The following is a 13,798-nucleotide window of genomic DNA, read 5'->3' as shown; positions in this document are numbered from 1 at the left end:
ATGCATAGTGGCCAAGTGTGTGTGGTAATAGGTTGCAATAATCAGACCCAATCAGACTCCGACACTCCCGGTCCCCGGAGTGCGTTTTCCCTTTTTCAGCCGCGGTTACGGCGCATGGGAAAGACGACTTCCATCTATCGATCGCCCCACAACAAGACGCCACCATAACGGAATAGATTTTCACCCGGGCATGGCATGCCGTGAAGCGAAAAGATCGCTGAAAAAGTGGGCAACCAGCGTGATCGTAATCGCCCGACGTGCGGTGGACGCCACAGTTAATTGCTGTTGCAACGTCGGGTACCGTCTTACCAGGCATACACCATAGCGCCATAGAAGGGCTTACGTCATTTTCTTGTTTTCCGAAGAAGGCACTATCTTTCTACGTGCGCCACCACCTCCTGCCGAGTGGATCGTGTATTAGTTCAGCATGAAGCGGTTTTGCTTTGTCGTAAAAGGGAGGGAGGGAGCCAAGACGCGACCGGGTTGTTGTCTCTCGTTTATCGTAGCGACTCGTTGCGCTGTCTCGATAGCGTCACCAATGCGCTGAAGTGCCGCCACCGAACACCTTGCGTGCGCACACTCCTCCGATCGCGTTACGACCCCCCGGTGTATGGTCGGTCGGTGACTAATGTGCAAAGAGTTTTAGCACGTGCGTGCCCGTGCAGCCCACGTTTCTCTCGGGACATTGCTGCGGCTACTGCACCCTCCCTCACACGCTAGAGACGACACATTCCTTCCCAACCACCGTGCTCGATGAGTGAGTCTTTTCTTATTTGCTTGCCTACGAGCCGATTAATCGTTGCTACGATTGCGCGACTAATCGACCCTAGGGCTGCGGGTTCTACGTGGCGGGACTTTAACATCTAAACACATAGCTCTAACTTCGCGTGTGGGTTCGACTGACTGGGGTGTACGCCCGCGAGCAAAACTTAGAGGCCTCCCGGTTGCACCGATGCATGTAATTACGCGGGAGTTTGTGTGCGATCTTGATCTCGCCTCGCGCGTTGCGATCGAAGCAACAAAGTTCAGCATCGTCGTTTAGCAAAACATTTAAACAATTTACGGCCATCGAAGGTTAAAGGTTATGCCATGCAATCGATCGATCGATAAGATGGTTTAACAGAATCGATGAAGCGTAAAATTCAACACTTAATTAAGTATACGATCGGTTTGTGCGACTTTTGTTCCGTAAATATAGTAAGTTAGAAATAGAAATTACTGTAGGAATTTGGTTTTGATGGGCAGTTGAAGTCTCTGGAGAAACATTAAACTAAATCCATTCCATAAATGACTGCTTTTGTTAGGAAATTAGAACAGAATGATTTCCGCTTCATGTTTGCAAATCGTTTCCGCTTTGTTTTCGCACAAGGAACAAATTGTAAGGCAATTTACCTTATTACTATCATGTAAGGCATGATGCAGCCTTCGAGCTGAAAAAAATAATTTTCCGTAGTTAGTGGAGTACAACACACCCCGTTAATAATTATTTTATAGAAGCTTTCCATCAAGATATGATAATTGCAACTCCGTATGAAAATTTACTTTGTTCCAGTGACTTTTACATCATACATTTCGATATGAGATTTTGAAAATTAATCACTTGTGAGTTGCGGATGGAAAATAGTTACGAACAACCTCGAGTGAATTTAGTTAGGATAGTGGCATACTAAATAATTTTGGAAAACTTGAGTATTTTGCCTTATGTTATATGTTATAGCAGTGTTTTCTGCACCACATAAGCCGCTCCATATTGCCGCTATGTCGAGGATGTTGGATCCAACTCTGTTCCAATTCGGCAAATGACATTTAAAGATACTTAAAGTGTGTCTGCTGTATTACAATATTGTATTTTAACACTTGTTATAGCTTATGTAAATTATCGTAGTAAAATCTTTTCTGATATTAGACTCGATAATTTGCTTGGTTCTATTTTCCATGTATAAAAAAGTGCCAATAAATATATTTTATTACTTTTTTTTTAAATTGTGTAATTCAACTAAAAACATCCTGGCGCATTTTGCACCATCGGGACATCTTGCCTCACTTTTTTTTTGTTTTGCTTGGTTTCCATCAGACAGGGCTATTGATTAATGATCGCTAACATATGCCTCACCACAATCCAGCCATGCAATCTGCGGATAGCTATTATCAGTGGCGAGCGTCCTGCCCATGTTACTCACTTCGCGGTATCAGTGACGAGAAGGCCACGTTTCCGTTCTTTCCTGTGTCGCTTTTTTTAAATTTCTTATTGCAATCAAACTCGTTCGTAAAACCCGTGTAAACGCTAAGGGCCCTTAGTGGCAACGTTACGAATGAAACATGGAACGCACAAACTCTCCGAAGATCGGTCGCTCACCGTAATTTCGGATCCCCGGCGCGGACTTGTTCTCACGGTGTGTCCCACCGTCGTAACTCTCGCAACGCCACACACTCAACTCACTGTCATCGCTCGGGAAGCACGTTTAACACCAAGGAGAAGGGCGGCATGGCCGTTAAGCCGTTAGCGCGCACACGCAACATGTGGAGCCGCCGTTCTTGTTTTGCTCACAATCGCGCACACTCTCCCTTTGTGTGAGCATGCGAGATGATGTAGCTCCACCGAACAAAACGGCCAGATTGACTGTCGCGCTGATGACAGTTCCGCGGCCCCACGGCGGCACTGGGTGGCGCGGAGATGCCGTTTTGGCGGCAGCGGCGTCGAGTTCGGTGAAAAATGTGGCGCGCACATCCACCGATCGTTCAGCACACCGGCTCTCGGCTCGCCAGCAGTTAGTTGCACGTTAGCGCGGATGATGAACGGACATCGTTCTTTCGTACCCGTCGGCCCAGTCGCTTAGATTCGTCAAATTATCGGCCGTACATATCATTTTTGGGATTTTGAAAATTTATCTTACTAGTTTATCTTAGTGCAAGTGAGGGGAGAGGGTTAGGCGTGTATATCTCAAGGGAGGAGGTTGAAGGTGAAAGATAAAATATAAGAAAAATCCCCCGAAAAGATACTCCGATTACTAATTGCTTGTCGTCCCTCCAAGCAACTCGAGTGTCTGTGTGTCCGCGTGTGTGGTGACAGTTGGTTGACGTCAACGATTTTAAGTGTTTGTTTTTCCTCCCTGCCTTAGTGTATCGGTGTTTTTGAGGCGAAAACTGTCATCCGGCAAAAGATGTACAATTTTTCTCAAACCGAAAACAGCCGAAAGGATTGTTCAAGCAATTTGTGCAAACAAAATACTTCTCAAGGCCGTAGCGAAACGATTTCCACCGATGACCGAGACCTTCGGTAGAGCAAATTTACTGAGATCACGCAAATAGCCAGCTTTTGTCAATCTGCCATGACGCTGTTTTTGGTGGTGGTGTTGCGCTTAGCGAGGTCGTTGGGAAGCAGCCATAGATATATTCGAGATTTTTCTCGATTTTTCCTTCGGTCAAAGTGTCGAAAAAGTGTCGAAGCAAGAAGAGAAAAAAAAGCACCGAATAAATGCCATTCCGTTCTTTTGCATCAATGCAACACGCAAGGCAGTGCGAGCTTCCTTTTCCGACAATGTATACTGGTCCAGCTCATCGTGACATAAATTGGGCCACCCACGCAAGTTACATGTGTATCTGAATCCCGATGGGGTAAATTAAACCATCCAGCTGATCGAACGTCTTCTACGCGTAAATCATTCGAGGCCAGCATGCATTCGGAGACCGAAATGAAAATGCGGCTACAATGTGTGCAATGTTTTCTGGACTATTTCAGTGCATTTACCCCCCTCGACCGGGTGGGTGGGTGGGTGGTTGGTGTGTTTTGGCAGCGTCACAAGGAAAAACTGACGAGGCCGCTTTAACGTCGCCCAGAATACGATCGTTGCTAAATGATTAATTGTGGTTTATGGATTAGCGTGTGCGAGGATGGCGATGGCTTGTTAGTGTGTCTTGATCGTGCGCGTGCGTTTGTTTTTAGTTTGTTGCTTTGTGAGGCAGAAATGTGTAACGCCTTCGTTTATCTTCGAACCCTTCCCATGGTGGTGGACAAAGCGAACATGTGCTGCAGAAACCGTACACATTAGTTGATTCGCAAAAAAATGAATGTAAATTAACTGCACACTACAAGAGCAGGAATGGGAAGGAACATTAAAATGTGAACATATTAACTGACCCTTACGACCTTCCTATCTTAATTGCTTCATCAATTGCTAGCTCTCTAATTGAGGAGGACGTGAAAATGTTCCTCTTAGGAGGGAAAAAGATTCTACAGTTGTAATTGAAAGTTTATTATCCCTCCTGACATCCATTAGGTGCTGACTGACGAGATAAAAATTTTACGTACATTAATCGATAAGATATACGAATTTTGATATCATACAATTTACTTAAAAATGAAATATGCCCAATAAAAAAAACAAGCAAAAATTTAAGGTTGTTCCTCTATGGACATGAAAGTAGTTCAGTAACTCCTTCAGTTACTTCAAAATGAAAAAATCTTAAAATTTCCAAAGTAAATTTTATAGAAAAATAATCCTTAGATTCCTGCAAAACATAAGAAAACGAATATATAACTTCAATCACATTGCAAACATCCAATACAAGTTCGTAAAATTATAATGCCGATAAAAAATCATAGGCCTTTTTTAACCTGTTAAAGATTTTCTTCATAGCATAGATTGAAGATATTGGTCAAAGTTGTTCAATCGTTTCCAAATTTTTTTACCAATCGCTTATACAAGTTTCATCAATTTTATTTCCAAAAACGATCTATAGAGCAACCTGGCTTAGGTATTTCCATTGAATGTCCGCAATGTCATACTCGTCACCTTTCTAATACCTCAAAATCGTCAGAATTCATAACACCGTCAAGCACGGTTTTGGTGCATGAATAATTCATTGAAAAAGAAACCTGAGGAGGAACACGACGATGATGACCGATGTTGGTCCGTGTCACCTTCCATCTTCTTGCTTCGTTCCTCCAGCACTGAAATGTACCTACTGTTTTTGGCAAATATTACACGCCTGTTATACACGCATTCCTTTTTCCGTTGGGTCGGCGCTTGACCACCGTGTGCCAGCCCGCACACAAGGGGAATATTATTTTGCTTTGCCGAAGGCGAAGGCTAGGTTGACGCCCGCCGCACCCAAGCGGTAGGAATGAGTGAGGATGGTTTGACGGTTTATTTTTAAAACTTCTGTTCTTCCATTAACCAAAACCAAAAGAAACAGGCGACGCAAGACGACCGTCATCATTCGGACGACGTTCTTCTTCCACACGGTAGAGCGCCGGCCAAGAAACACCACCACCATTACCAGTGTAGGCATATTTAAATTTTATTTAGAAAAAAGGGCATAAAGTAAAGCTACGTCGACGACGACGACGACGACAAACGGCGGCCATATGTCCCCCTTCCTTTCGCAGAAAGTTACCGGCGCCGAGCTGCGAACAGCGGGTCGGAAATCTTTTGGCATCCCCATATATCCTCTCTCCGGGCCGCGATAGTTTTTCCTGCTCCCATCGTGGACGTTGATGGACGTGGGGTCGTTTTTGGCGCAGGGGTGTGCGTTTTAACCGTTTCTTCGCCCGACGTGCAACTCGACGCAGTTTTAGCCCGACCGGAGCCCGGTGCAGAGGGATCCAATGTGTGTGCTCCATTTGGGTTTACCTTACGAGTGGTTTTTCTTTCCTCTTTCGGTGGAAAAATAGGTGAACGTGAACCGCGCGCGACCGCACATATACACACAGTCTTTGGAACAAACATTCTAAACGACCGTTTACGGGTTCTTCTAGTGTGCCGCTTTGTGGCGAGGTAGAGAGTGCGAGTGATTCGACAGGGACCATCTATAGAAGATCAACTGGCGAGAAGCGAGTTACCACAACAACAACGCTGCTAAAGACGTTCGAGACAAGGCCACGTCTCTAGGGTAGATTGCACGAACCGTTGTGGTCAAGCAGTGTGAAAGTGTGTTTTCTTTGGTAGAAAGTGTGTATTCTTTAGGGAGCCAGTGTCCGTTTGTGTTTGTTGGCGTGCCGAATTACGTATATGCCCCAGCGAAAGAGAATCGTCCTTCATCCATCCATCATCCGTCCGTCGATCGGGAAGCAAGGCTACTCGGACTCGCCATGATGTGGTTTCGCACGGGCAGCTTTCCAGATGATCGATTCAGTGTGTCGACGCTGAAGAAGCGCATCCGGCGCAAGACGAAAAGTGCCCCGGAAGATCCGACAGCGGCCAGCAAGAAGCCGGCAGACACACCGGAAAATGGCGCACCGGATGCGGCTGTGGCTTCGGGGAGTGTGAAGAAAGGCGATGGCAAGGAGAAGCATTCACAGAGTGCCAATGGGGCGGCACCATCGTCACCAACCTCCAGTGGTCCGGTAACGCATGGGTTGATGATACTGCGGCCACCGCCGCGCACGTACAAGAAGAGTACTTCCAAAAGCCGGCTCGATGGGGCGAAGAAAGCCGTCACGATGCCGATCACGGACACGCGCACGACGACGGGATCCGCCACGATCAAGAGCTCCCGGTCGAACACGAACCTCAACATCAACACGCTCATCCGGAACAAGCTGAACCACCACAAGCAGTCCACGGCGTCGCCGGGTAAAATCCTGGCGAAATTGGTCGATCACACGGATGGCGATGGAACACCAGCCTCCGGGCCTTATCCGTTGACACCGAGCAAATCTGTAAGGATCGTCTCCCTGGTGTGGATTTTTGTTGCCTGTTCCTCTGTCACCACGTGTGGCACAAGAGGCTCGATGCCATATCGTGGTGATGGTTGAACGCAGAATGTGTCGATGATATGACCGTATGTCGTGTGAAACTTCACAATCCATTTTGTTCTCTCTTTTCCCTTCCTTTTTGTTTCTGCCTGGCTTATCGCCCGGTACCCCGTTCGACAACATCTGGTCCTAATTTTGAACCCAACCCACACTACTCCCACTCGACGGGCGACGCGCGCACGTAAACAATACACATGCAGATAAACAATTCCCGCTCACATCTGCTACATCTGAGCAGCGGCAACCTGGCGCCGGGACACCACAAGAAGTACAAGCTGCAGAAGTCAAAGTCGCGCAAAAACCTACAGAATCAGCAGCAACAGCAGCAGCAACAGCAGCAACATCAGTCAAAGCGTCCCTCGCTGGGTGCGACGGAAAGTTTCACCAAAACACCGTCTTGGGAAGATGACGATGAAGGTGGTGGTGGTGATGCTGCTGGAGATGGTGGCGGGAAAGAACCGCGAGATCGCGATAAAGGCGTAACCGGAGATGATGACAAAGTGCTTGGCACATGTGACACCACCGGAAATGGTAAATATACATCTTGTCGAGTGCTTCGCGACGACGGTTTTTGTGAAGAGTTGATAAAAAAGGGTCGGATTTGAGCTAAAAATACACATCGCTCATCGGTTCACCAGTGGGCGCGATGAATTGGAAGGGTTATTAGGTGGGTTTTAGCGATGCGTACGATGCGTAGGGCTGGTTTAAGTTTAACCGACGTTGTCATTCCTTTGAACTTCAGGATGCGTATGACAAATTCGTTTCCTGTTATGTTGTGGAAGAACTTCCCCATAAGGGCCTCGTGTTTCCGGCATATCGCAGTGAATCTTCCAGGGGTTTGTTTTCCGCTTTTGCTAAAAATACCACAACAGACAGAACTGCCCTTTGCCCTCTTCCCCGGAAATAACCAGCGGCATAACCAAGGGGTTTCAACGAAGTTTCATGCTCCTTCATCTTCCGGCAACGGTTAAACACTTATTCAAAATTGACCTCCACGCGATTTGTCGCGGCGGTTAAGGATTTGAAAGAGTAATACAAATAGAAGGCAAAAGAAAACAACATAGAATCTTGCTCAGCATAAAACAGGCTGCGATCGTCGTTCAGGGCCATGGACGTCGAATGTGAAACGACGAAGAAGTGTTTCGGGTAACCGGTTGGGGAAAATATTGAAATTTGCATAGGTGACACTGCTGCCGCTGCGTCGTCTGGCCGTTAGGCAACCACTTGTTGACCTACTCGATGTTATATGCACTCGGTGACTTACAGGGGGGGACATGGTGTCGATGATGTCAGTTCTCTGGTCAAAAGACTGGCTTTTTCGGCATCAATGTTCCCCGGCAGAAACCGGTAGACTCTCGAGATTCGAGGATCTTTTCAAGATCTTGTTCCCATCGTCAGCTCGGTGAAGCCTAAGAATGTCAACGAGCGAGCTGTTGACAATTATTTTCGTCGAATGTTGTTAGTTCCACACTCGTGTAAGGTTCAACTTGACAAATTCTGATACTGTTAGTTGTCTTATTGTAATTGTTTAGCTTCCGGAGAAGTTGCTTCTTTGTAAACTTAATTAATACAATTTCGTCACATTGCAGAGCGTGGGCCTAACATATCGCTGGCGCGCCAACCGTCGGACCGTCGGCAGGATTCGAGTGGACTCCTAGCTAACACTAGCGGAACTTCCGACCATCTCAACAGCTCGACGTCCGACGCCTACAAGCATACGGTCGACGATCAGTTCCGCGAGAGGTAAGTGTGATATTCCCAGAAACGACAGTCCATCACGAAGGCCCCTTTTTCACCCACCCATGTGTCCATTGCATTTGTTTTTCTTTCTCCATCCAGCATCAAATCCAAATCTGCACCCGTATCGGTCAACCGATCGGAGTCGTACAAGGAACGATCGCAAAAGAAAACTCGCACCACGCGACGGAAAACGTCCGATCCGAGTCTGTCGAAAATGGCGTAAGTAGATGGATGGGTTTTCCCCTTGTTCCTATCTTTCCCGTTTTTTTACCGATAGTTTTCAGACAAATTCGTTAAGTCGCTGTGTGAATCCTAGGATAAGTTGGACCTTATTTATATAGTGAAATATTTCAAACTAACGGGAGAACACAAACTGCCGCCGATTTGATCGATGCATGCTCCGTGGTTTTATTTAGAAAAAGATTACTCACATAAAAAAAAAACGTTGGCAGCGGTTAACTGAGAATTCATTCGTCGCGGGTTGGAATATATTTTCCTTTCCTTTGGTGAGCGAGTTACTGGCAGTAGAATACCATAACTTTCATTCAAAGCATCAACACGCCATCCGTGGATGCACACAGCACCTTCCTCTTGCGCTCTCGCACCCTTCTTGGGAAATGTGTTGACGCGTGTAGCACATAAACAGTGCGCCAATGATAGCGTAACACAGCAATGCGGCTACCATCACCATCAGACGAAAAACCGTGGAAAGATGCGATAGGAATGGAATGTCCTGGAATGCTTTCGACAAAGCGAGAGTGACCCTTTGCCGCGATTAATATTTCACGTAGCTTCCCATCATTTCCCCGTTTTGCGATTTTGCCGTTTCAATGTAGTGTGTGTTCGTGCGTGCGTGCGTGTGTGTAAATATGAATACCGACCACACAGCGCGACGTCATTGCGTGTGCCACGTCGGTCGAAGGATTAGAGAGAGAGTGGAAAACAAGAAGCACCGAGGACCGTCCACGATTGACTACGATCGATTAATGAACGGACCACCTGGCCACGCATGGGGCTTTCCTTTCGCTCTTCGTACCCCACCCAGACAACCCCGAATCGTAAAGCAATCGGCAAAGATAAACAGCTGACGTAAGCCGAAAATAGAACGCACCATCGCGCGCGGCCCCGTTTGCGTCCCGATGTCGACGATGATGATGTCTGTTTGCGTTCGTTGTCGTTGACCTGCTTCTAGGAAGTTCGTAGGTTTTGGGGGGAAAAAGACAGAGAAAACGCAAACGGTGGGCGGAGGGCCATCTCATTCCGGTTAGAAAAGCGTACTACGCAAACAACATCATCATCATCCTTACCGGCGGTAAAATGGTTGCCTCCTGGTCGTCGTGCTCTATGTTTTCCCACTGTGTTTCACTGCTGCGACGTCGGAAACGTTGGTGGAAATGTTGTCCTTTTTCATTGGCGTTACACCGCCGCAAGGAATAATATAACGAATGAGAGTGCACATAAATGGAAGAAATGCGTCCATCATACGGCCAAAAGCAAGACATTTGCCTATGTTTTGAACCGCACTTAGGCTGAAAATAACCAGGAATGAAAATAACAACCCTTTTGAAAAAAATCAATCAGACTGAATAATAATCACGAAGCTTCGAATCTTTTAGTAACTAAAGTCTTTGTATTTTTTGTAATTTTGTCTTTGTGTTAAGAATGAATTTTTAGTTGCCAGAGAGACAAGGATTGGAATCCCAATCAGGAATTTGAATCTTAACCAGCTTAAAATAATAAATATGAACGGAAAATGCGTGCCGAATAAGTGGATATACACATCATTAAAACACTTTCTCTCTAGTTTACTAACTCCTATTGTAATGAAATCCCTATTTGAGACTCGAATACCTGATTAAGATTTGAATTCCTAGTTGGGATGTCTCTGTGGCGACTAGTAGCTCTTTTGTGCGCTCTAGGGATTTAAATCGCTATTTGGGAACCGTATCTAAAACGAGTGGTCCGTAAGGATTTAAGTCAACCAAGTCAATAGTAAGGTTCTACTCACTCATTTTTACTTAGTAAGCACATCACTAGTTGGAACTATTAAATGATACAAACAATTTTGGATAACATATTTTCCAAACGGCCCATAAACATTAAAGTTTTAATTTTTTTAAATAATTTGAATGCTGTTGAGCTAGATTAACTCATACAAAAAATTATCATACCTTCCAGACTGTTACTTTTTAATCCCAACAAGGTCTCTTTGTAATACGTTTCATACTACAACTATATTTTGAACTAATTACTTGTTGCAGGTTTTAATAGAAGTAATTTACTATTGATTCGAAGAGGAACCATTTCCATAATAAACATCATCCATTTGCGACACTTCCTACGTTGGCTGCACAAATTACATTGATGCCATAATGTCGGTTCCGTTTTAGAAAACCCGACCCGTATGTTTGCAAAACATTTCCCCGGGGCGGCCAGGGGCGCAGGTATCCAGTTCACCTCGAACGTAGTGAATCGATAAGATCTGGAAAGTATCAGTTACTTTCCCCCGGCAGGCGGACGGCAGGTTCCTTAAGGAAACCTTTAGATGGTGGTGGTGATGGTGGTGGTGATGGTGGTGGTGATGATGAGAAAAATGGCTACCCGCCCACGACGCAACGTACCGTGTGGCGCGTCAGCATTTCTCACCGCCACTCGGGGCGCCACTTGGCGGTACACTTCCGCGTTGCAAATTCGAAGTGAAAGAATGGAATTTTCCTACCGCTGTGAATAAGTGCATCCCATTTCCCAGCTACTGCTGCCCGTTGGTGGCCTCGCGCGCTGCTAGGTGTGTCCCTACCGGCGGTCGGGATCACCGTCCACACCTGGATGGAAATGCATTATCGTATTTTTTCCTCGGTTGTTGTAAAAACGGGCGAGGGTGGGAGGGTAATTGAGTCCGATATCCTCGATGCTCGCTGCTGACAGTTGTTATTAGTGTCCGAGTGTGACACAAACGTCGTGGTCTTGTCGTCCGCCCGGTTGCCTCTCGCGAGGGTAAGCAGAATGGCGAACGATTGGCAAACGACCGTCGGGGCGTACCTTCGAGTGGTGGTGGCAAGATTGGCCGATATATGTGAAAATTCATCCCATTCCTATTTTCCATTCTCCCCAGCTCACAAACAAGATATAGAGACGGAAACAATGTGTGCGCTGGTGGGTCGGCGAGAAACGGCGGGTGGGTTGGTGGTTTCCATAAACCACGTGCGTCTTCTTCCGAGCGGAGTCGGGGCTGTTGCTTTCCTCCTCGCCTTTCTTCCAGCTGGAATATGGAATATGGACGGTTCCGCGGGCCGGTACAGTGGTGGTGGTAGTAGCGCTTCTTCGGGATGTACTACATACTAGTATCATCATCGATAGCAGCAAACGCCCGACGATGATGCTCTTAGTGTTGGTGGTAGTAGTAGTTCGCGACCGTAGAGCAACCACGGGCCGGGACCAGTCGGGCCGCAGACACACGCCACACTGCACACTACACTAGTCCCGGTCGGGTGTCCCGTGGAGTTTTGTGTTCTCTTGTGGTTCGGGACCGAGTTTGTGCGCTCGTGCGGGCGGTGCCAGTTGCCGTCTTTCAACCGGATCGAGGGAATTCGTCCACTCTAGTCCTAGTTCCCTGTGCACGCGCGCGCGTTCAAACAGGCCGCCCTCGAGCCCCGGAACAGTCGGAATGCGTCGACGTTCCGTGCGGCTGGCGCGTGTGAAATCGGCATCGTTCTCCACCGGTGGTCCGAGCTCGCCTTGTCTGTGAGTGAAGAGAAGTGTTTTAGCAAATGATAAATGTAATTTTGTTTTGACATTTTCCAAGTGGCTTTCTCTAGAGGTTCCTTGGTGATCGCCGAATTTGCCTAGAGAAAACTCCCTCTGCGTAAAATTAGTTCAAAAACACATCCGTATTCACATGATGGTGATTTACTTCACACTCTCAAAAGTGAAGAATTCGCTGAAAAACTTTCCTAAAACTACGTTCCCTTCCCTTGGCGCAAACCCGAGGGGCTCGTGCTAAAGAAACAGTGGTGGTCCTTGAGGGAAGGTGTGTGATGGTGGAGGCAAACAATTTCTACTTGCGCGCGCGATCACACAGTGCCGTAGTCCAAGCCCTTCTTCTCCCACAGCACACCCCCCCCCCCCCCCGCCCGTCCACCAGATGGTCACTAATAACCTTGAGAAATTCAACACCACCTACTCCATAAACCATTTTGTGTTGTTTTTTTTACCACCCTTCCCCTTGATCCTTCGATGTGTTTGTGTATCGTTGGTGTGCGCGGGTTCCCGCAATATTCCCATCTGTCCGGTGGAGGAAGCCGTGGAGGCGGGGGGGAGTGTACACGCGTAATGGTCCGTCGTGCCCCTAGTGTAACGTACCGACCGGTTTTTGGAAGTAGAACCATATGAACCGCCGCGGAGAGGTTGGAAAAATCGAGTAGAAAAACGCATTGAAACCGTGGTGCCATTTTGTTCGAAGATTTGAAGAAGCTCGTCGTGTTGTTTTTTGGTGGATTGATTTTGTTTTTCCGTTCCGTTTGCATCCTCGTTTGGCGTAATGTAAACAGTACGGTTTTACAGTGGAGAAGAAAAATAAAACCAACCCCCCCCGGCCCAAATGCCAACATCATCGGCTTGCAACTCCACAGATGGCCGGTCAGAGTGAGTGGTGTGGGTGCACTTCTTTGCCTACAGCGACATTTTCCGAGAAAAACTGAGAACTGCGGTTTTGAAAAATGTGTTTGTTTCAAACCACATTCTTAAGGTGTGTCGGTTGTGCGTGTGTGTGTTTATGCCCCAAAGGAGCTGATCGTTCGTGAGCAACTCCTTCTGCTTTTCGGTTGTCTACTTTCGAACACGGCATTTCGGATGGGGCCGTTATAACCTTTCCCTTACGATATGATTCGCCAACATAACCGATTTCCACAAACACAAAAGCGGAAACCCCGTTTTATGTCGGTTCAGGGTTTTCCCATCCCCCCCCCCAAAAGGAAGCCAATTATCACCAAATTTTCCTTCCAAAAGCGGGGCGCCTCCATCCAGGGCAGTTTATGTTTACATCCTTCTGTGAAGGCACATTTATACGATACCAATCCGTGCGTGTTTTTAGTACACGGTGTTTAGTAATCGAATGGCGAAAATCATTTCCCTGCCAAACTGTCGTGCACAGATCGATTGCCTAACGAACGGAAATTGCACCAAAGGAATTGGTCGGAACCGCGTCCAATCACCACCACCTAATCGCCAGTCTACTAGTGGGCAGGAACCAACACGGCGCCCTCTTTACCGTGTGTCGAAACTCGCGTCGATGATAAATGAGGC

The 13,798-nt window shown here is 47.0% G+C and overlaps 1 protein-coding gene across 1 annotated transcript in view; it reads left to right on the top strand.

Annotated features, from left to right (window-relative positions):
- The window catches only part of LOC131260046 (uncharacterized), an 81,832-nt gene that overhangs the window by 41,353 nt on the left and 26,681 nt on the right, over nucleotides 1-13,798 (top strand). Inside the window, exons 12-13 of the mRNA XM_058261699.1 lie at nucleotides 8,347-8,500; nucleotides 8,597-8,716. Of these exons, the coding sequence (XP_058117682.1) occupies nucleotides 8,347-8,500; nucleotides 8,597-8,716 (274 nt within the window). The remainder of the gene's footprint in view (nucleotides 1-8,346; nucleotides 8,501-8,596; nucleotides 8,717-13,798) is intronic.

The sequence above is a fragment of the Anopheles coustani genome, chromosome 3 (genome assembly GCF_943734705.1).
Source record: "Anopheles coustani chromosome 3, idAnoCousDA_361_x.2, whole genome shotgun sequence".
NCBI classification, from domain to species: domain Eukaryota; kingdom Metazoa; phylum Arthropoda; class Insecta; order Diptera; family Culicidae; genus Anopheles; species Anopheles coustani.
Note: the sequence above shows the minus strand (reverse complement) of the source record. Positions and strands in the feature narration are given on the sequence as shown.